General features: G+C 39.1%; 2 protein-coding genes and 1 pseudogene across 7 annotated transcripts; 2 read left to right on the forward strand and 1 right to left on the reverse strand.

The window, feature by feature from the left end:
• Positions 1-778: 778 nt before the first annotated feature.
• Positions 779-15216, reverse strand: LOC146559560 (uncharacterized). 6 transcript variants are annotated; one of them, XM_085245631.1, is made up of 24 exons: positions 14973-15210; positions 14609-14692; positions 14411-14496; positions 14032-14105; positions 13310-13398; positions 13148-13222; positions 12935-13028; positions 12659-12818; positions 12335-12474; positions 12043-12154; positions 11400-11517; positions 10924-11064; positions 10529-10642; positions 5877-9509; positions 5471-5680; positions 5149-5339; positions 4375-4512; positions 3921-3996; positions 3267-3462; positions 2611-2747; positions 1877-2170; positions 1634-1735; positions 1232-1549; positions 779-1040 (listed from the first exon to the last, which is right to left on the reverse strand). In XM_085245631.1, exons 1-24 carry the CDS (start codon positions 15063-15065, stop codon positions 1017-1019), a joined length of 6699 nt encoding a protein of 2232 aa, XP_085101757.1. In that variant the 5' UTR covers positions 15066-15210; the 3' UTR covers positions 779-1016. The 6 variants fall into 6 exon arrangements, with proteins under 6 accessions (XP_085101757.1, XP_085101755.1, XP_085101756.1 ...); XM_085245629.1 differs by having other exon boundaries at positions 3897-3996; XM_085245630.1 differs by having other exon boundaries at positions 3267-3465; positions 14973-15209.
• A 1595-nt stretch (positions 15217-16811) lies between these two features.
• On the forward strand, positions 16812-20823 carry LOC146559561 (uncharacterized). The gene is made up of 10 exons (XM_085245634.1): positions 16812-17167; positions 18145-18474; positions 18650-18748; positions 18851-18922; positions 19473-19571; positions 19690-19875; positions 19973-20020; positions 20116-20178; positions 20289-20318; positions 20410-20823. The coding sequence occupies exons 1-10, from the start codon at positions 17095-17097 to the stop codon at positions 20466-20468; spliced, it is 1059 nt and encodes a 352-aa protein (XP_085101760.1). The 5' UTR covers positions 16812-17094; the 3' UTR covers positions 20469-20823.
• A 499-nt stretch (positions 20824-21322) lies between these two features.
• On the forward strand, positions 21323-22924 carry LOC146559562 (zona pellucida sperm-binding protein 4-like; annotated as a pseudogene).
• Positions 22925-22982: the final 58 nt, after the last annotated feature.

Genomic DNA, 22982 nt, shown 5'->3' on the forward strand with positions numbered 1-22982 from the left:
AGATAAACTACACAAAGGATACTTCTTTGCTCACAAGGCAGGAAGACGTTTCCTTATTTGGTCTGTACCGGTTTGAACTGAGAACCTGCTGACACACGAACCTTTTTCCTCTATATAAGCTGTTGTGTACTTAAACCTTTGAGTTGATTGTGGGAGAGCAATCTGAACAGTCTGTGTCACTTTGTTCTCCTAACTGCTCCCGGCGCTGTAACTAACCTGCTGAACGGCATACTTGAGTGTTACTTTGAATAATTAGGAGTCTTATAAGGAAAGGACAAAACTGCTTATCGCTCACGCCACGGAGGAAACCCGGGATGGAAATTTCCTTCAAAAGGTTTTGTTAAAACATCAGTTGAGACATATGGATCTGCACTTAACGTTTCTTTTTTATGTACAAATGCTTCCCTCCTTTAGTAATACTCTGCTTGGTTTTTACTGAGTTTGTACACTTGTGTTGCAGTTAGGCAAACAGTCAACAGAGAGCATAGTTTTGATTTTAAACCCACATTTAAATTTAAATGTGATATTTGATTTATTTGCCAGAGTAACTGTTAAAGTTAGCTCTGTTTCTGGAACAGAAACGCTTCCTGTGTTTGGGGTTAACAAACTAAACCTGTTGTCGGCATCACGGCCCTCACATGTAAAATATGATCTGTAGAAAGAAAAGTTACTTTCATTACATGGCTCAGTAAAATCCCATAATCAGTAAAAAAACAAAACAATTTAGGCTTCTGTTCTGGCCATTTATGGCACCACCAGTGAAATGAAGCGCCTGAACTCCCAAATCATTCAGAAATTTATTTACAAAAAAAATCAAAATACAATTGCAGGTAAAAAAAAAAAAAAAAAAATCCATTTCCTGAAATACCATTTAAAATCGATTAACTGAGAAACATGTGCATATAATACAAAGATTAAGAAGCAAAACAAACATGGAAAAAGAATGATGAACTGTTAAAAACAAAGTCCCGATGAACTATTTGTGGGTGAACGGATGTGGGGGGCTTGACCAGTCATCAGACTTTCATCCTTCGCATCATCTGTAAGTTTGAAAGAAAAGAAAAAGACAAAGATTAAACCAAAACTCAGGAAAATGCATTTCAGCAACACTGCTACAAAACAAGATTTAATAACATCTGAATACAATAAAATGTTGTTGCACATGTCAGAAATAAAAACCACACCCTGTGCTGTTGTCCTTTCATAAACCACTGAAGTGTCAGATGTTTACCTTGCGAGCGCTGGCTGTCAATCCAGGAGACTTTGCAGATCTGCTGGCAGCTTGGGGAGATTTCCTCGATCCTTTCGTTACCACTTGAGGTGATTTAAAGTTTCCAGTTCTCCCAGCTTGTCTCACACCACCACGTGAACTCCCCGATGGCATTTTTTCCTGGTGCTTGCGTGCGCTCGTCTGAGCAGGCGACTTCTTCAAGCTGTCGCCTGGGGATTTACGTGCAGAGCTGCGCAGCTTGTTCAGATGTTTCTTCAGGTAGTTATTGCTTTTAGGGGTGTTTTCGATGGTAAACATCATTGACTGCCTCAGCTCAGCCTGAGAGTAATGCAAGTGAAACTTAGCAAAGCGCTCAAAAACAAAGTTTTGTCACAATTTTGTGTGAGCTAAAATTACACTCACTGGGCTGAGGGCAGCACGAAGAGTAGAGCTCGAAGGACCACTGCTCACGCTCCTGTTTTTCGGGGTGAGTGGACGAGGGAAGCAGCTGGCTTTCATCTTTTTCTTCAGGTTGAGATAAAAAGCAAACATAAAGTTACATTTTAAACATTTTTCTACTTATTTTGGATGACTATTCAATAACTATACAATATACTATCCACCAGTAATAGTATACCACAGTTTCCTGTTCATGGTTCAACCAACCTCAGGTGAAGTTTGGTGTAGGGACAATGTGGATGAAGGCTGCTTTGTGCCTTTTGGGCTCCTCAGCTGATAGGAGCTGGCGGTCCTTGAGGGTAGCTGGCCTGGCATCAAGGACAGACGGTCGGAGCGAGTGCCGGCAGCAGCACCCACCTGCCCCAACATGAGTGACTGTCGATGTGAGATGAGGGAATCCCGCAGCTGGCTTGGAACCATGGATGCTCGGCGGATTGTGTCTGACGGGTCACCTGTACGCAGCTCTTCGTCTGTAAAAACCAATGGACCGCTCCTTCCAGTCTAGAAGAAGAAAGATTTTAGTGCATTCAGTATACAGACGTTTAATTAGGAACAAATGGTAAATGGCCTGCATTTGTATAGTGCTTTACTCAGTCCCTAAGGACCCCAAAGTGCTTTACACTACATTCAGTCATTCACCCACACACACATTCACACACTGGCGATGGCAAGCTACGTTGTAGCCACAGCTGCCCTGGGACGCACTGACAGAGGCGAGGCTGCCAGACACTGGCGCCACCGGGCCCTCTGACCACCACCAGTAGGCAAACATGGAGTTAGTATCTTGCCCAAGGATATTTGGATGCAGCCATGCAGCCAGGAGGCAGCCTGGGATCGAACCACCGACCCTCTGATTAGTAGCTGACCTGCTCTGCCACCTGAGCTACAGCCACCCAACACACTATTTGAGAAATTTGGCATCCAAGTTCTTTTCTTATCACCTCAGACTCAACAGGGTAGCTGCTTTTTAGGTGAGGCAGACAGGCCTTGTTCCTGGACTGGAGCTCCGCAATCCTCTGCCAGTCTTCAGGTCCACCATCAGGCTCGTTTTCTGCTCCAACGCAGAAGGTACTGGTGGCTGAAAAGAAACAGATGACGCAAAACAGTTACACACACACACAAATCTCAGGTTTTACAGTTGTTACTATGAACGTGCAGCTCCAATTTCAGCTTCCATCAAAAACAGTGATTCCCAAAGTGTGGGCCAGCGCCCCCTTATGGGCCACAAAGGTACTGCAGGTGGGCCACATCAGTAACAGAAATTTAGCTTGAAATCACTCACAAATACAAGTTACATACTTATATAAATTTAGTTATATAAAAAGTGAATTATAACTAGTAAAGGGAGGTGGTTAGTTGAAATAATTTTAATTAAATAATCTTTACAATTGTAATAACTGCAATTATATTTCTTCCATAATCAAGCAGCCTGAGTTGCTCCAACTATACAGTAATTTAATAATGTTATAACTGCATTATAAATAATGCTGTTTCTCTCTGAAGGCTTATTAGAATTACGATTTAAAACTTAAATGAAGTTCCATCACGATTCTGCAACTCTTTCCTTTCAGGAGGGAAAACTGATCCTTTTACTCACGCTGTACATGGATGGTGCTCCGTCTGTACCCTGGAAGCCCAATGAGTTGGTCGCTGGCAGAGCTGGTCCTTCTGGCGGGAGTGTCAAACAGCTCCATAGACATGGGCCGGGCAGAGTTTGCATTAGCGAGGTTTGGCTGGGAGCGAGCTGAAGCCAGGCTGTAGAAGGTCTCATCAGCTTCACCGCAGCCCGGGGTCTTCTACAGATCAGAAATCAACAGTCACAACTACAGTAATACTCGGATGGAAGTTTTGGGATATTTAGAAGGGGAAACGTTGGACCACTTAAATGTATTGTTAAGGTGCTGCGGTGAATTATTATGTGCTGCCAACAAGCAAGTGATGTACACAAAGATCTATTAGTCAACTAATCTTTTAGTATGATAGTTAAAACTTGAGACAGTGATTCCTTGTTAGAGAAAGGCATCATCAGAGAAATTTTAGAAACTGGTTAAATGAAACAATAACAATAATACTAGTAAACCTTCATCAGCATAGTGACTAAATTACATAAATAGTGAAGTTGAAACACCTGTAATTTAAAAAAAATACAGAGAATATTAAAAATGAACCAATTTTATCAGTGTGTATTATTGTGAACATGCAGTAAGCGTGTGTGAGTTTCCTCCACCTTGGTCATAGTGATGTTTATAACCTGTGTGGTTCTGCGGCGTTTGACTGACGAAGTTGGATTTTTTTGGGTTGAATCCATAATTTCCTCTGCACCGGTCCTGAGAAAGAAAAGGAATTTGAAAATGAAAGATTTTGAAAGCAATTAAATCAGTATTGTTTCTAATACATGAAATACAATTTAGACACAATTATCTGTACAATTGTGTCCTATTCAGTTTTATACATTAAAATTACATTTAAGAACAAATGTTAAAGGGTCTGAATAATAAATTATTTTACTACAGTAACCAGGAAATAAAGTACTCACTCCTTAAAGGAGTAAAGAGTTGCAAAGTGTTTCGTAATCGCACAATATTAGGGGACAAGATATAATCACTGCTAATTCTTAAATTTTGTCTTGATAATAAAACACGTCTTGGTAAGATCACAACCAATCTAGAGCTAAAAATGCATAAGGAGTATGACCACAAAAGCACCTCTTGACTTGTCTGGTGTTTATAGGAGTAAAGTACAAAGTTTCCAGTGACTCGGCCTTTAGACCCCGGCGTTTGGCTGCCAAGCGTTCTGAACTGCGAACAAGTGGTGTGCTGGATTCATCGGGCGCTGAGAGTTTTCTGAAAAAGTTTGTTTTAAAAAAAAAAAAGAAAGAAAACAGTGTGCATTAACCACTACCCCCACTAAATCTTTCCAAATCCAATATAACACTTTCACCTTCCACACAGTGAGTGTCTGCATGTATACAGTTGTTTTTGGGAGAACTACCACAAAGGTGATATTCAGAATTCTGGCAGGTGTTTGTGTGTCTAGTGGGACATATTGTGTTTTGTCAGTACTACAGTAGTCATGAAACATCACAGGTGTGTCGTTGGGATTGAAATGAAGTTTGAGGATGTGTGTAGGAACACAGAGTGGAGGCATGTCAGAATTTATGGGCCACAGCCCCTGAAACATGAATATCAATTTGTCATCCCATTTGGATTGTTTTCCATTTGTAATGCATTACTGCATCATCGTGTGAGTCATGTAATGCATTTTAGTCCAAGAACACACTGACTTCAGCTGGAGCCATCCTGTACAAGGTGGGCTTCAGTTATCTGTTACTCAAGTCACAGCTTTTAAAAGATTTTGCATCTCCTCTTCTTTAGAACACCAATCTTTTAACTTTGTTCTGTGCGTTTAATTTATTTTCCCGTCTGTTTGGTGAACAAGTCCTATAAAAAGATTCTGAGAAACCTTAACCCAACACTTACCTTGTGGAGTTTAGAGAGTCTTCCATACTGCTCTGGTCCAGGCTATCTGAGCTCATAGCTCTCTTCACCTGTGCTCTAGTGCAAACCCCCGAGTTTGAGTAAGGCACCTCAAAGAAACACGAGCTTGTTGCACTGCCTCCATTGGCATGAATCTTATTCTGTACTCTTAAATTCTGGTCAGCACAGGCAAGCTGAAAGTAAAGAAATTGTGACAGAACAGGTTAAAATGCTAAAAAAATAAAATAAAATTCAGGTGTGGTTTTAATTTCTTCTGTTTCTGCTTATTGTGTTCAATCGTCATGCTTTAAACTGCAATACTAACCTGTGCCTCCAAGCTGGCCACCCTGTGTGAAAATGTCTTCTCATTGGCTTGAGCCTTGTCCAAATCAAGCTGAAGTACTTTCTTTTCCATTATCATAGTGTGCATTTCATGTTCTTTAGCTTCAAGAGAAAGCTTGAGAGCATCCACTTCTTCTTGGCTTTTCTGGAGAAGCTGCTTCTTGCTGTTGTAATGATTTGCAGCCTTCTCCATCTGTGGTATTCAAAACACGTATCTTAATTTTCTAGTCCAGATCATTTATCTCACACACAAAAAAATTCTCATGAACAAAACAATTATATTAAGAGATAAGCAGAAATAAAAATGATTACATTCTCAAACAAATCCAAACAGATGTTCAGTCACAAGCAGTAAAATATATTTTGTAACAGTTTCTGGTCACACCAACCTGAGCCTTGTAGTGTTCAGCAGCCTCTGATTTAGTGGCAAGCTGTTCCTGCAGATCTCTCTTGATTAGCTCAATTTCTTCTGCTTTCTCTTGCTCTTTCAGCAATTTCTCATTCTCCATTTTCAGTATTTCCAGCTCTTGCTGCAGTACAGACTCAAGCTTCCGTGAGGCTACATTCTCCCTCTTTAGGGCCAGGTTGGCTTGGAGAAGTCTTTCCTTCTCAAAAACTATGGCTTCATGATCTTTTTCTGCCTGGAGTATTCTAACCAAAAGCACCTGTTTTTCTTGGACAAGAGTATCCTTCTCTTTGAGTGTGGTAACCTGCATCTCCTGCACAGTCTCTTTCAACCTGATGTTAGTAACTTGTGTTGCTTCATGTTGTGTCAACTCTGCAGCTGCGGATGCAAGCTGTTGCTGAAGGAGGTTTATTTGCTGAGCAGACTCTTGCTGAGTTTCAACTAATTTCTGCTCTTTGGCCAGAAGCCTTTCCACCTCCTCCTTCAAATCCTGGATCTCATTGTGGAGAACATAGGTCTGTTTGGAGCTCTCCTGTTGTATCTCAGCCACAAGTTTCTCACTAGCTTCAGCTTCAGCTTTTGTTTTTTGTATCACGTTAGCTTGAGCAGTGACCTCCTCTCTGAGTGTGTTTATACTTTGGTCTTTATCAGCTCCAAGTGTCTTGACAACTGACAACTCTGCCTGAAGGACTTTAACCTTCTCCTCTGCCTTTGTGAGAGACTCTCTCATGTCACATACTTGGTTTTTCAGAGTTTCGATCTCTTGTTCTAGCATGTCAGAGTGGATTGAGCCCTCTTTTCTAAGTGTGACCAGTTGTTCTTCTTTGGCCTCGACCTGCTCTCTCAGCCGCTTTACCTCATCTTCTGAGGTCATCACCATATTTTGTAGAGAGTCCTTTTCCTGAGAAAACTCAAATTCCTTCTGTTTCAGCAGGTTTTCTTTAACCTGAGCCTGCTCTGTTGCAGTCTTCAGTGATTCATTCAAACACTGCACTTGACCCTGAAGACTTTGGATCTCATTCTGTAGAGCCTCTGACTCCATGTAGTTGTTGGTCTTCATCTCATCTACCTCAGCCTCTTTAGTCTGGATTTCCTGCTTCAGTCGATTCACTTCTGCTTCAAGAACTGAAATTTGCTTCCTAAGCTCTTCAATCTGCAAAGTGCTTTCCTCTTGCTGTTTGGCCATTACAGCTTCTCTGGCTTGAGCGTGCTCCTTGGCCATCTCAAGAGAATGGGTCATGCTCTTTATTTGGTTGTTCAGATCATCAAGCTCTTGCTGTAACAATTCAGAGCGTGTAGAGGCCTCAGTCTCTAGCAGAGCCATCTGTTCCTCTTTTGCCTGGACCTCATTTTTCATTCGCTTCATCTCTTCCTCAGAGGCAAACAGTTGTCGCTGCAACAGCTCTTTCTGGACGACGCTCTCCTGCTCCTGTTTTTCAAGTGCAACTAGCTGCTTTTGAAACTCGTCCTCTGCCTTTGTGAGAGACTCTCTCATAGTATTCACGTTGGATTTTAGAGTTTCGATCTCTTGTTCTAGCATGTCAGAGTGGATTGAGCCCTCTTTTCTAAGTGTGACCAGTTGTTCTTCTTTGGCCTCGACCTGCTCCCTCAGCCGCTTTACCTCTTCTTCTGAGGTCATCACCATATTTTGTAGAGAGTCCTTTTCCCGAGAAAACTCAAATTCCTTCTGTTTCAGCAGGTTTTCTTTAACCTGAGCCTGCTCTGTTGCAGTCTTCAGTGATTCATTCAAACACTGCACTTGACCCTGAAGACTTTGGATCTCATTCTGTAGAGCCTCTGACTCCATGTAGTTGTTGGTCTTCATCTCATCTACCTCAGCCTCTTTAGTCTGGATTTCCTGCTTCATTCTATTTACTTCTGCCTCAAGAACTGAAATGTGTTTCCCAAGCTCTTCACTCTGCAAAGTGCTTTCCTCTTGCTGTTTGGCCATTACAGCTTCTCTGGCTTGAGCGTGCTCCTTGGCCATCTCAAGAGAATGGGTCATGCTCTTTATTTGGTTGTTCAGATCATCAAGCTCTTGCTGCAACAATTCAGAGCGTGTAGAGGCCTCAGTCTCTAGCAGAGCCATCTGTTCCTCTTTTGCCTGGACCTCATTTTTCATTCGCTTCATCTCTTCCTCAGAGGCAAACAGTTGTCGCTGCAACAGCTCTTTCTGGACGACGCTCTCCTGCTCCTGTTTTTCAAGCACAACTAGCTGCTCTTGAAACTTCTCCTCTGCCTTTGTGAGAGACTCTCTCGTGTCACATACTTGGTTTTTCAGAGTTTCGATCTCTTGTTCTAGCATGTCAGAGTGGATTGAGCCCTCTTTTCTAAGTGTGACCAGTTGTTCTTCTTTGGCCTCGACCTGCTCCCTCAGCCGCTTTACCTCTTCTTCTGAGGTCATCATCATGTTTTGTAGAGAGTCCTTTTCCTGAGAAAACTCAAATTCCTTCTGTTTCAGCAGGTTTTCTTTAACCTGAGCCTGCTCTGTTGCAGTCTTCAGTGATTCATTCAAACACTGCACTTGACCCTGAAGACTTTGGATCTCATTCTGTAGAGCCTCTGACTCCATGTAGTTGTTGGTCTTCATCTCATCTACCTCAGCCTCTTTAGTCTGGATTTCCTGCTTCAGTCGATTCACTTCTGCTTCAAGAACTGAAATTTGCTTCCTAAGCTCTTCAATCTGCAAAGTGCTTTCCTCTTGCTGTTTGGCCATTACAGCTTCTCTGGCTTGAGCGTGCTCCTTGGCCATCTCAAGAGAATGGGTCATGCTCTTTATTTGGTTGTTCAGATCATCAAGCTCTTGCTGCAACAATTCAGAGCATGTAGAGGCCTCAGTCTCTAGCCGAGCCATCTGTTCTTCCTTAGCATGAATATCTGCATTTAGCCTCTTGATTTCTTCTCGAGATGCTGTCTTCTGCTTCTCGAGTGCTTCCATATGTTCAGCACTTTGTTGTTGAAGTAGCTCTATTTGTTGGACATTCTCTTGTGTGGTTTTATCTAGTAAGTCTTGCTTCATGTGAATTTCCTGCTCCGCCTGTTTGAGAGATGAACTAAGGTCTTCCACTTGAGCTGTTAAGATCTGGATTTTGTCACTGAGAGTTTCTTGCACATTAGACTTCTCAAGAAGTAACTTGGCAAGCTCTTCTTCTTTGGCTTGAATTTCATCTTTGTTTTTGTTAGTTTCATGTGTAAGAATGTCAACTTCATCTTTGAGACTGTTAATTTGTTGCTCTTTAACAGCCAACAGAGAAGTAGCAGCAGCTAACTTTGTCTCAAGATCGTTCACCTTTTCTTCAGTCTGATGAAGAAGATCTTCCTTTGCTTGCTTAATTTCCTGTAGTTTTTTAATTTCTTGTTCACAAGCAGCAATATGCTGTTGTAGCCTGTCTGTCTGCTCATTTGTTTGCTCCTCAACCTGCTCAAGCTGAAGCTTAAGGACTCTGATCTCTTCTTGAAGAACTCCCCTCTGCTCATGTATCTCCTTAATTTCTTGGTGGCATTCCTCCAGTTGCTGAGTTTTAGCATGAATCTCCAGCTCAGCCTTTTTCAGGGAGAAATGTGTAGTGTCTAGCTCATTCTTCAAACCCCTGATTTCAGTCTCCAACATTTCTCTCTGGCAATTTAAGAAGAACCAACAATTATAATCAATGAAGTAGAAAATAAAATTTCCAAACTTAAACTGAAAATAGGGCTGCTCAATTAATCGAATTTTAATCACGATTACGATCTGGGCTTTCAACGATCATTAAAAATGACTGAGCACACCTCTCTGCATTTCGAACACGTGTCAGAGAAGCGGTCCACAACCTTTTTTGCGCCACGGACCGGTTTATGCCCGACAATATTTTCATGGACCGGCCTTTAAGGTGTCGCGTATAAATACAACAAAATAAAACTAGTACCAGTACCGAAAAAAAGAAAATTTATTCATACCACACGTGAAAAGACCAAGGAAAACCAAGTAAATGATAAAAACGATAACAAAATAATGCTGAAAAACGATAAAAACCCTGAAAACTATACATTTCACACCTGAGCCTCAACTCTCGCGGCCCGGTACCAAACGACTCGGACCGGTACCGGTTCGGGGGCCGCTGATTAAGAGGACCCGAGGGATGCTCGGAAAGCTCAGCAGAAGTTATTTGGAGAGGAGAGTGACTGCCGTTGGTTGAAAAGAGAGGTAAAAAACTTCAGTGGTGTGGAAACATTATGGATTGGCGGAGTCAGACGTGGATCAAGTAGACACAGTGTGTAAACTTTGCTACAGTGTCGTAGCTGCACCACAGAGCAACACTGCAAAGTTCACTAAACATAGATGTTTACATTTTTCATTTATTTTTTATATTGCAAACATTTGCACGGTTATCAGTATTTTCACACTATTTTATATTATTTTTTGACAATCTTTAAAGTCATTATTCAACACATTGTTATTGTTAAATAAATATCGTCAAATAATCGAGATCTCAATTTCAGTGAAAATAATCGTGATTATCATTTTTGCCATAATCGAGCAGCCCTAACTGAAAATAAACAATTCAAGATGTTTATCGCTTACCATAATATTTTATAAATTTTTTATATTTTCAATTAAGTTTGCTTTTAAAATTGTTAGCTTTTACATATAATTACCTCTACTATGGGTCCCATATTTTCCCCAACTTCATCCTTACTGGCCTTGCTTATTTCATCCTCCAAACAGGAAATCTTTCCTTGAAGGATTTGAATTTGTTCTGTAAGGAGTTCCTGAGAAATGAGAAAGGGAGCAGCTTACAGTAAATTAATTTGTATAAAACCCAACATTTAATGAGAGCAATGGAGAAATAAGATTACTTACAGTCAACACAAAACTAATATAACTACTCTTCTTTATTTATAATAAAATAGGCAGACATGAGCATTTAAATGTGCTTTTCTTCTGAGTCTTCAACAGACATGATGTTTCCTATTCATTGTCCTTTTTGCATTCAGATTTCTCTGAATGACACAGGAATGCATGTTAAACAATATCTCTTGTGAATCTATACCTTTTGAGCAGTTGCTTGGTTGAGCTCAGACTGTAGATTGTTTCTTTTGTTTCTCCACTCCTCCTGAGCGGACGCTTGACTTTCCGTCAGTCTACCAACTTCTGTCTCAAAGGCGGCAAGCTGTGAGCACACAGCTCTCACCTGAGAAAATTTTTAAAAATTAAAAAGGTTTTTCAAATCCATGTTTTGATCTCAAAACTGACACAAAAAACTCCTCAATACTTTAAAAGGTTTCTACTAGTGAAACACTCTCCAGAAACATGAAATGCACATGACCTTTACTGAATCCTGTCATGAGTGAGAATTCACTATCACAGATTTGCCTCAAAAGGTTTGGAAGCCGTAACAGCAGACACATTCATTAGATCTTTAGTGTAATTAAGAGACCCTCAAGAAAAAAAACAAAACAAAACAAACAACAACTTAAAAACAAACAAACAAAAAAAAAAACCCCAGAATATTTTGCATGTTATTACCTGAGAAGAAAGCACACCGTTTTCATCTGCAAGCTCATCCACTTTGCGCTCCATGAGTGAAGTGTTTGTCTTGAGGTCTTTATTTTGCTTCAGCATCTCATTAAGACGCTTTTGTAAGCTGGAAAATAAATAAATAAATAAAAAATTTACTTTAAAACACTTCTGTACAAAGGTCTTGAAGTACAGACTATTAGTCTGTTGTACAGAATTTAGTCTGTTGTTAGGGGGTTGCTAGGCAACATGATGACAAAATATTGTGTAACTTTTGTGGATAGAAATTAGATGTTATGGTTGTGATATTAAAATGATGATTTTATAGGTAGGGATGGGAATCGAAACCCGGTTCTTGTTGAGAACCAGTTCCCACTGTTTCAATTAACTGGAAGCCTAGGCTGTGAATCTCTTAAGATCTCACTGTTGGGTTTGTAAGGCCATGTTACTCCTAAATTTCTATCTTGTTCAAAGAGAAGATATAAAACAAAGTTATAAGCTAATCGACCTGTGTGTTCTTCTTTTTTAAAAACAAGAATCGATAAAGAATCAAGTTGTTAAACAGAATCGAAAAAGGAATCGGAATCGTGAAAATCTCATCAATTCCCATCCCTAGTTATAGGTTCATAAATCACTGTTCTTGGGTACTTACTCATCGTTCTTGATCTCAAGCTCATTAATTTGTTCTTTGGTAACATGCTCCTGATCACCTTGTTCTTCCTTTAGTTTATCCAGGCGGTACTGCAACTGGTTAATGCGAGACTCTGGGAAAGAGAGAGAAAGAAAACCAAAGCACGAAGCAAAGTCTACTGAAAACATGACAAGTATAAAAAGCTTAAATGAAAATGCAGACAATCTTAGACAAATATGAGTGGTGCTTTAACAAGAATTTTGCCATTTCTCAAGTCTAACAAAATGCAAACCATACATTCAACAGATAGTACCTCTTTGTTCAATGAGCGCAATCTTGCTGGCCAGCTCCCTCTCCAAACTATCTCGGTAGTCTCGCTCCTTGATCATCTGTCGCTGCATTTTCCTCAGCTGAAATTTCGGTGTGTTCATTACATCCTCCAGAGGAGAACTGCTGTGTGAATTAAGCAGATCAGAAAGGTAAAGATTTTCAACGAAATGATGACAACCTGTGGATTTTCATCATGTATATTATAAGATAATGTAATACAAGGAAGATTGGATTAACATAATCCATAAAACTGAATAAAAATGAATATTGCAACATAACCTGAAAATATTTAAGTCATATCTGGTACCTGACTGAAGAAGAAGCCACAGTTTCTATGTCCACAAATTTAATTCTACTGGTTCGGTGGAAGAAAGGAGACTCATCACCCAAGAAGGAAGAGATGCTTGACATGTTGGTACCAGAGGTGGCTGCTGATTGCTCAAATATTTCTTGAGAGAAAGTCAAATCTGAGACAAATATTGCACAATAGAGTCAAGCCAATTAGTTAGTTTGTTTTGATAAAAACTTCTTATTACAGTCTACCTCGGAGGGGAAAAACAAAAGTGACATATTTGCGACTTACGTTTTCCTCTCAGATGAGCGTCAAGTTCCTCGCTCAAATAAACACAACCCTCACTCTCCATCACAAAGGAACTAGTTAGGTGTGCTAGTTCCCGCTAGCAGAGTGGGAATAAATAAATACACACAGAATTAAAATAATAGCACCAAGCAACTCATGAGAAATGAGATGAGATGTATAAGTGTGACCACAATACACCAGCAGCTCCCAGCTTACCTCCACATCGCAGTCCAACATGTTCAGAGTGCAGTGGTCATTCATCATATCATGGTATACAAGCAACAAAAGCACCTAGTGATGTTGCAATGAAAAAGTATGATAAGTGTTTTCTTTGGGCCTTTGAAAAGAAAAATGAAAAACAAAGAGGAAGTTTTTTACCTTTGAAATTTCAGCTGTTAGGCTGATGCCATCTCTAATGTGGTCCCAACGCAGAGAAGAGCTCTTGCTTGCATTAAATCTGCAGTCCCCTAAACAACAAAACACACACATGCTCAGGTCAGTAATATATTTATCTCCCATTATAATAAAAATGGTACCAGTGAGGAAGTTTTACAGTGAGGCTCAGGAAGAAAAGCCAATGATCTTTAAACATGAAGGTCAGTTGCTCACATACTGAAGCGTCCTTGTGCAAGACACTAAACCCCAAACTAACACTTATCCACTAGAGTTAATGTGTGTTATATGAATGAGTGAATTTGGCTTGTAGGCTAAAACACGCCCTGTAACAGTAGAAAAGTGTTAAATAAGTAGCAGTCCATCTACCAGGACACAATCTGGATCCCACCCAGGAATGCAGGGTGTGTCCAAAGGTGCAAAATATCTGTTATTTAAGGGAGAGAAAACAATGTGTTTAAAGTAAGGATGAGCTCCAAGTTCCTACATTAACACTTTCTGAAATACAAAGCCGTTTAAGCCCAATCAGACCATGAAATCCCCTTTGATCATATGTACTTCAGTCATTGGTTTGGAACAACATAAGCCTCAATAAGCTAAAGTGCTGTGATTCACCAGCTGGAGCCTTTATTACATATATCTTGTATTAATATCACACTCGTACAAAAAGACACTCTTTTAAGAAGTCTCTCCAGAAAGAAACTCACTTTCTAGAAACTCTGCAATGACTCTGAACCGATCCTCATTTGCATCATTTAGACAGGGGATGGGCTGCTTTTTCCTAAAATGACAAAGAAAAAGAAGAAAAATATAATAAAATAAATGTCTGTGAAGGTTCTCAGTCATCCAGGTCATCGTAGTCAAAGGAGCTTGCAAAGAAAAGCGTCTGGACTTCTTAAGTTACTTGAAGACGTTTCACCTCTCATCCGAGAAGCTTCTCGGAAGCTTCTCGGATGAGAGGTGCAAGGAAGTAGGAGCTCTATATTTTCCAAAAAGCAAACAACCAACACGTTTAACACCCTGTCAGTCGCTGACACTCCCTGTTTACACAGGCTAAACATTACACCGCATTGCCAGCATACTTACAGCATATAAACAAGTCTAAGTAAGATCACTCCGTCCTGCAAGTCATCGATGGTCAGCTCTGAGTCACAGAGTTTTAAACTGTTCACCTATAAAATTATAGTTTGGAGAGAAAAAAAACAAAACAAAAAAGGGTGATTAAAACTTTAAACATTAGTGCAATCATTTCACCGTAATGTCCACTAACATAACTCAACTTACCCAGGAAAGTAAAGACTTTACAGCCAAGTTCATCTCCATCTTGGCTGACCCTTTATTCAAAAAAAGGGATTTGCACTCAGGAAACTATAAAACAAAAAGCTATGTTAAATACTTGCAAGCTATCCAATTAGCACCGATTAACATTGTTGCACGACATTTTTTTTAACTACTACTACTACTACTACTACTACTACTACTACTTAACAAGTACCTGACAATAATATCTACACTATGTTTCAGCAAAGTTATTTTGACCATAATGTTTTAAAACACCAGCTGCCGACCTACTGTTGCGCCGAAATAGAGCTGCCAAAGGGTTCAGTAACGTCTATTAAGTCGAACGGTAGTAAAAATCGTGACTCACCTTAAAGGTTAGCAATTCTTGCCACTTGTACAGCAGTAGTCTATAGTGTAACTTATTAGTGTCTGAAGATACGCCTGCCTGTCTACAGAACATAGAGTTACTGGTAGAAAATAAACAGTCCCATGTGAACTACCACCAAATTCAAAAAGAGACGAAGAAAATTGAACCAGCCAATCCGTTTACACTTATACTCGCGTCTGAAAAATAGGCAAAGTTGATTGGTTTACAAAGCGGAAGTTGTGCTCGATCATGTCCGGGCAACACAGGCACTGCGGAAAAGTTAAATAAATAAATTACATCCTATCTCATTTTTAAACACTTTATTTGACCTCCATGTCAAGTGATATGAGTTACGGAAAACGGCGAAGGAGAATTTGTAAGGGCGTAAGAGAACTGCGGCGTTCGTTCGGCGTCTCATGTTGATGACGTTTGCCAAGGTGAAACTACAATCTTCCGAGGAAGGACTACAAGCGCAGCTGTCAAAACGAATTGATGACTTTTGTTTTGGGTCACTATTGTTTAAACGTGGAAAACCCAGTGAAACATAGATCCTTACAATGGATGGAATAGAAAATAAATATATACACTCAGTGGACACTTTATTGGGTATACTTTGCTAGTTCTGGGTGGAACTACAGAAATACTTAAATGCTACCTGGCAGAAATTTAATTAGATACTGGAGTACTGGCCCAACTTTTATGTCTTGAATTAATTACATTCTCCATTTTGTAGACAAATTATGACTTGTAGAATAGCTGAGAGCCTGCAGGTGGCAGGCTAAACTATGATGACAATGTTCACATGACATTTTCTTTAAATGAGAGATTCGGCACAAGCTTTTACAGTAAACAGCCAGTGGGAGGTGAAAAAACACATTTCTCAGCACTATAGCTATATACTATACTATTTAGTTACTTATGGTTTTAAACTACACCGTTTGACATTTTATTTTATTTTTTAATCTATTAGCTATTATATATTTTTATATCTTTTGGTATGATGTCCAGAGGTACCAAAGAAGTTCAAATGTTTGATAAAAGGGCCTGAAATCCAACTTTTCCTGTGATGAAAGTGACTGTTTTTATGTTAAGGTCGGACTCCTGTGGGACTTATTTCAGTCAAAAACTAAGGACAGCTGCCAGTGACAGCTAAAGGAAACACACATGGCTTCAGCTGGTTAACCTATGACCTGATAGATGAAGTCCCTTTATTTTGGAATTGTGAATCTGTTGTTTGCCAGCTCTTTAAATTCATATAGACTGATATTTCATACCACACAGTGACAGAAAAACACCTTAGACATATTTAAATATAATCCTAACCCATGAATTCTCAAAACAGAATCAGCAAAATTAGAATTGAGGTGGCACTGAACCTTGACTGACTTGGAAACTTTCCCAACCTTGTGAAACCTTAAACCATGACAAAACACTGCAGAGGCGTGGATTTGAGTGACAGAGGCAGTGACCTTTATTTACTTACAGTTTACCAAACCACACCAAGTATTAATGTACATTTAAACAATTCTACAAAAGCAACCAACAAAATGTGAACTTACACAATGTTATACCATGATAGTTATATTAAAGTATACTCTATAATAGATTAATATTAGAACTTTTATATGAAAATTTAAATCTGATGTACAGCATGGCCCATCTCAGAGTCTTTGTCTATTGCTGAGTAACTGAAATTTTGATTAACCAATTCACTTAAAACACAACACTCGGATCTTATGTTGATTAAAAGAAAACCTGCATGTGACATTGCACATGACAATGATCACTTCATATATTTATCTTTCTTTGTGTCTCGTACTCCGGAAACATCAACATCATTTCCACAGGAAGTGGTCTGAAGCAGACTTTTGCATCAGGTCCTTTCTGCTGTCTGTCAAAAGTACATTATCACTGTTTGAAAGATATTTTTTTTAGTCATTTGGTTTCATTTGGGGTTTTTTTCATGACTGCTGCTCAGTTAAAATAATGATTGCGTTAATCTGGCTGCAGTTAATATAAAGAATTTCTTCAAAGAAGTGAAACTGGTGGTCTTGTGGTTTTGTTCCGTGATGCTTGAACAGGTTAATATATCATCGTCAGGGTGCTGCTCACACTGTACAAGATGGTGATGAAGATGCACGTTGCCAGGTGGACTCTCCTTTTTGCCCTGTGCTTCACTTGTGTTTCTTCAAATGGTAAGTTTTTTGTTTTTTTTAAGAAATCTTAAAATATAATGTTAAAAATGTAAAAAAATAATAACCAGTTTTAATGTAATGTTTAGAAAATATATGTCTACATAAGTCTGTCAGGTTTTCTTCCAATTCTCTCTTTTTTTTCTTTTTCTTTTCTTTTTGTAAATATTTGACTCTACTGAGTGAAGAGCTCAGAATCTGGCCAATGAAAAGTACACTTAATGTATTTAGACCGTTAAACTATCACTTAACTATCATGTTAGGGTAAAATCTTCTATAAACTATCTTAGAGCAAGCTGGTTAAAACCAGTTGCAAAACTGGGACATGACATTGGATTTTTTTAAAAAAGAGACATCTACAGAGTTAAATTAAATAATAAACTTGGTCTGAATGACCAGTGAGGGATTCCAACCAGACCTCAGTGCGGAGGTGGGACAATGTGTTTTTTTCTGACAGTGACACATGGCAACTTGTGTTTATTGCAGAAAAGGTGAACTCTATGTCATGCAAAGGTATTTGCAGAGCAAATTCACAAAATAATAATATTATTAAATATTATTAAAACTATTCTGAAAACGAAACAAGGTAAACTTTCAGCGATCTAAAGTCTACCAGCAACCTCTTTTCTAAAGATGAAGTGATCTTAAGATCACTCATAACACCTGAAGAAAACACAAAGGAAATGTTCAACTTTGGCTTAAACTTAACTAAACTGTTGTTTATCTGCATTTTAAAGAGTATATCTGCTTGATTTTTAACTTTATTTTAACATTTGCATAAAAGATCTTTTTCTCCTTGATATAGTAACACAGGGTCATTTTTTACCTGTTTGTGGGTGGGCCATATAAGATTGTTAATGGTTTTAAAAAGCATGATTAAGGTTATCACTTATACATTATTAGTCTTTGTCACAATCCACATCCTTTAAGGGAGTGACCTAAACTTTCTATTTTGTTTCATTTTTCCCTTTATGATGAAGACTCCTGTGAACATTTAGGAGAAATCGGTGAAGAGCACAGACTGAAGGTTCCACTTGGTTCATCTGTGCTTCTACCATGCAACATTCAAACAAGCAAGTTCAAATGGGTGACGTGGAACTACAGTGGCTCAGGGCAATTGCTCAATCTCTCATCAAAAGGGCACGTTACATTCCTGGACCCCAGAAATGGCCGAGTGAAAGTCTTTCCAAACCAGGGCTCAGAGGGGAACTACTCTATCAGAATTGATGATCTTGAAAAGGCTGACATAGGATTTTACCACTGTATACAGGAGGAGGGAAAATGTGTTCTAGTGGTGCTGGATGAAATAGGTAAGTGGATTTTTACTTGTAGATTTTAAGTTTATTCAATATTAAGCAGCGGCCTGTACTGTTTCTTTTGTCCTTGGATGACAAATGTCAAGACCCAGCACACACGAAAAGGACAAATAAATAAGTTTCTGTTTCCTGTGATATAGATCTTGTTAAACCGCAACTCTTCATGCAGGTACAAAAATCCCATGGCTGGTGATATACATCTGTGCTGGTGTGACTGCTCTATTTCTGCTGGGTACTGGTGGCTACTACACTTACAAAAAATGCAAAGGTGAGAATTGTTCTGTCTGAAATTTAAAGTCAAAGCTGAGTGTTTTAGTGATTGTTTAGGAGGCTCATTGCATATTGAACTCACTTTTTGATTCTGATGTAGATATCCGTAACAACAAAAGCAACAGCAAAGTAGAGAAGAGTACGGTCATTCCCAGTAGTGCAGCTGCTCCGGGTAAGCAACAATTTCAACTCTGTGTCACTCCAGTAATGTTCATTTGTTCGATGTAAACTAGAAGACATTTGAAATTTGTATTCACAGAGAATAACGTTTGCTTTAAAATCATTTAACTACTTTCTTACTGTTTAAAATTGTATGACAGATGCATAAAATACATATACAAGTATCACTTTCATGGCTATCCATTATGTTTAATGTTCATGTGAATTTGCATTATAATATCAACAATATACATAACACACTATACAGAGGTAAAACTACAAAACATGTCTTTATCTATCAAATCATAGACTGTGTACTACCTTTCAGCTGTTCATTTATAGTTTTACAAAATAATTTGATGTTTTTAATCAATATCATTAGGTAACTGTTAGGTCAATTGTTAACCAACGTACTTTAAAGGTGCTATTTCAACCATTTATTCACTCTTTGACAGTTAATTGCATATTTAATTCATCCCTTTTTTGTTTGTGAAGCTGTCTTCATGTTTAGCAGAACCAAACAGAAGAGCTCTTTCAGTTACTCTGCTAATGTTTCACTGCAGGTCCCAGTGCCCCACCCGTGACAACAATCAACATACCAGTAGGTGTGCATGTACATGTACCACAGGCAGTAAGACCCTACACTCATGATCTTGTTTATGGTGAGTTTACTCATCTTTTTCTTCTCTTCCTCACTATTAAACAAACATTTTGAAGTCATTGTATATCAACTGAAAAATGGAAAAAAAAAGTTCAGTATATAATGTTCTCAAACAATAGAAAATGATGACCAGTTCCCAACCAGTGCTGACCCCACCAGAAGTAATCCACACGGAGCTGTGCAGTATCTGGACAGGACCCAGCCTCAACAGTCTGGTCAAAGCAGCGGTGGAATTTATCCAAATTTGGATCAGTTTCGCTTTGAAAGGGTGGAAAGTCAGAGAACCAAACATAGATTTCATTTAGGTGCTTAGAAAAAGTCAATATGCTTACTGCAGTTTGCATTGTTGGTGACTTCTAAATTGTAACAGTGTGAAGTAACCATCTTCTCTTACCCCATTAGAGCTTTTCAGCAGATTACGGCCACCAAGTTTCAGTCAGCATTATTACGGTAGAATGAGCAATTCTAGTCATCTTTTATTTTTATAATGATGCTATCATCATTTCAGTTCTGTCTGATTTTGACTCGTCCATTTTATTTCACAGTAAACCAACATGATCTCCGCAAGCAACACGTCAAGTCGAAGCAGGCGGAGAATCAAAAGAGAGGTAGTTAGTGTTCGCTGAGTTTTCTCCAAATGATCAGAATTATTTGTCACTGTTGGAGAATAAGCACAAAACACTGACTTCTGTTCTTTCCTCACCTGTTTCTTTACCAGCAGGCCGCGAGAAGAAGAAAAACAAAGACAGTGAGTGCTGACTTCATCTGTGGGCATGTTAGAGATGGAATAATACTGTGCACTGAACTGCTCTCCCGATTTTCCACTCTTTCCCTCTCAGACTGTGAATACAAAAACCCGATTTACAACATGAGCACCGAACAGCTCAGCCAGCTGTAGAGAATGAAGGGCACGAATGAAGGAGTTTAAATCTCATTTGAGAATGAGGGCTACGAATTCTTTTCTATTTTACTCCTTTAAGGTGATCCATGTCTTTTGTATTTGTTTGTACTGTAAGTGCGCTGCATTCCACTATTCTCTTGAATGCTGTTAGAATAAAGTTCATCAGTGTCTTCACATATAAACTGATTGCATGATGAATATACTAAAAATGTCTTCTATTGATATGTTTACCACTATGTACAGAGTTGTGTGACTGTAGAGATGTGTGCTGTTTAAACTTACAGATTGTTGTATTGAGCCTGTGTGTATGACATTGAAATAAGACTTTCTAAAAAATAAAAACTGTTTTATTGCCTTTCTATTATTTTAAAGAGAAAAATTCAAGATGTTTTTTCTTAGAAACAAAATCCCCCGCCCCCCCACACACACGCACGCAGTGACTGTAACTTTAACAAGTTGGGGGGAAACCCATCTTGAAAAACTGATAACACCAGAGGGTGACCACACGATGCTCATGTTGTGTGGGCAGACACCTCACTGTCTACTGGCTGCATCAGTTTGCAGATCACTTTCTGATCTGCTGGGTTGCTTTTACCCTCCTGGTGGGAGAGGTGGCAATTAAAGCTAACAACAACCAGCGGCGCCCTCGCACTCAGACTCAGCAACCACGAGTGAAGACCAAGTTTATTCTGGTGACATTTACTTTCTTTTCACTGCCTATTCTGAAATGTGAAACCCTGGCTGTTTCAAACTATTTAGAAACACTGCGAAAATCAAAAAGGCCACTTTGATTTGCTGTGAGGAGTTCATGTCTCTCTATATATCAAAGATTAAATTCACAGATCTTTTTAATGGCCATTTACGTTTACGGTAAGTCATGCGCTGTCAATATATGTACAGGTATGTAGCTTTCAAAGTGCGTGGAGCTTTGAAATGTTTGTTGTGTCTGTGCTTCTATTTCTATTGATTCACACTCAGATGACCACAGCGGATATTACCAAGTCACTGCTATAGCAAAGCAGCGCCACTACTTCCTGCAAGAAAGTAACAGCTTGGTTATCTTAACAGTTGCATCCTGGGGATGTTTTGTGAGAAAGAAAAGTAAGATAAACCCATTGTGTATTCTTCTAAAAGGACTTTTATTTTCAAAACTTTTCTTTAACTCAACACAAATATAACACAAATATAACCATTTTCATTGAAGCACGTGCCAGCAGTGGCAGAGTTGAGTCAGAAAAGTGTTGAGTCTTTGCCTCTAATCTGTGAAAGGAAGATGAAAGGTAATGCACAGAAATATCACAATATATTTTAGTTTCTGTTTATCAAATAATTCAAGCATGTTTTCCACAGAAGTGTCATCAAAGCAGTTTCTCTGCAGCAAAGATGGCTTCAACATTACCATACACAAGCATGCAAGAATGCTCCCTCTGAATCTGGATACAGTCTGGATTCATTCTGGCCAAAATCCCAACTGTAAACCCAAGAAAAGATGAGCTGATGCCATCACTTTCATCTTTCTGTTCAGTGACTGTGGCACTCGGTCTATGGTAACCATCAGCCTTTAGAATATAAATAATGTTATATATTTACAGTGTGAGTTATTGCATGTAAATTAAGTACTGCACAGTGGACGATGACACACTTCACACTTTTTTTTAAAGATAGTTGTCACTCATTCTAGTTTCCTTTTCCTTTTGTCTCACTGTGCAGTGCAGCTTTGCACTAACTCAAATGACTCAACTAGGCATCAGGGTTCAGCAAAAAAAAAGTCAGAGCGCCCACTTAAACTGAGGAGCAAAGGAACAAGAACTGAACTGAGAATTGCCAAAAGTCAAAGTTTCATTCCTATTTTTGTTTTAAAAAATATTTTTTGTATTTGTTAATATGATTAAAATGTGGTGGGTCTTACTCAGACATGTTTATCTGCAGATTTCTCATATAGGTCTTTCTATTCCCATTTTTACCATCCAATAGTAGCTGAGCGTGGCCAGCCCGTGTATGTGGAGCTGTTTGTAGTCAAACGTGAGGACAGGGACTTTGTTCTGCTGCCGGAGGACAGCTGGGCTACACCGACTGAGGACTCAGATGGCCAACAAAGATGGAAACTGCTGCTAGTGACAGCCACAAAACAGTTATGCTGCAAGTTTCCAATACAGAACTAGGATAATCCTCCATTCACAAGTGGTTTGTGGTTAGACTTTTCTCTTTTGTGAAATCCCCAACAGCTGAAAACCTGGTATGTTAAAGAGAATTTGTAGAGAATTTGTATCATTTTATCGCTGAGCTTTGCTACAGTACCTTTTCTCCTACAGGTGCATTTCTACTGAAATGTAGAGATCTCTAAGGGGCCAGGGAGCCTGCAGCCTTGCAGTAGTGGGAAATCGACTTTTAAACTGTTCATCTTTTGTCTTATAAATCTAAAAATAACACTGATCCCACACATTAACATGTAACACTGTGAACAAAAGATTGTTTTTCTTTGTTTTGGGGGAGTGCATAAATCAGGAAGAC

Source organism: Mchenga conophoros, linkage group LG14 (genome assembly GCF_057382185.1).
Source record: "Mchenga conophoros isolate Kocher_MC1m ecotype Shallow Benthic linkage group LG14, M_conophoros_male_GT1.1, whole genome shotgun sequence".
In the NCBI taxonomy this organism is placed as follows: Eukaryota; Metazoa; Chordata; class Actinopteri; order Cichliformes; family Cichlidae; genus Mchenga; species Mchenga conophoros.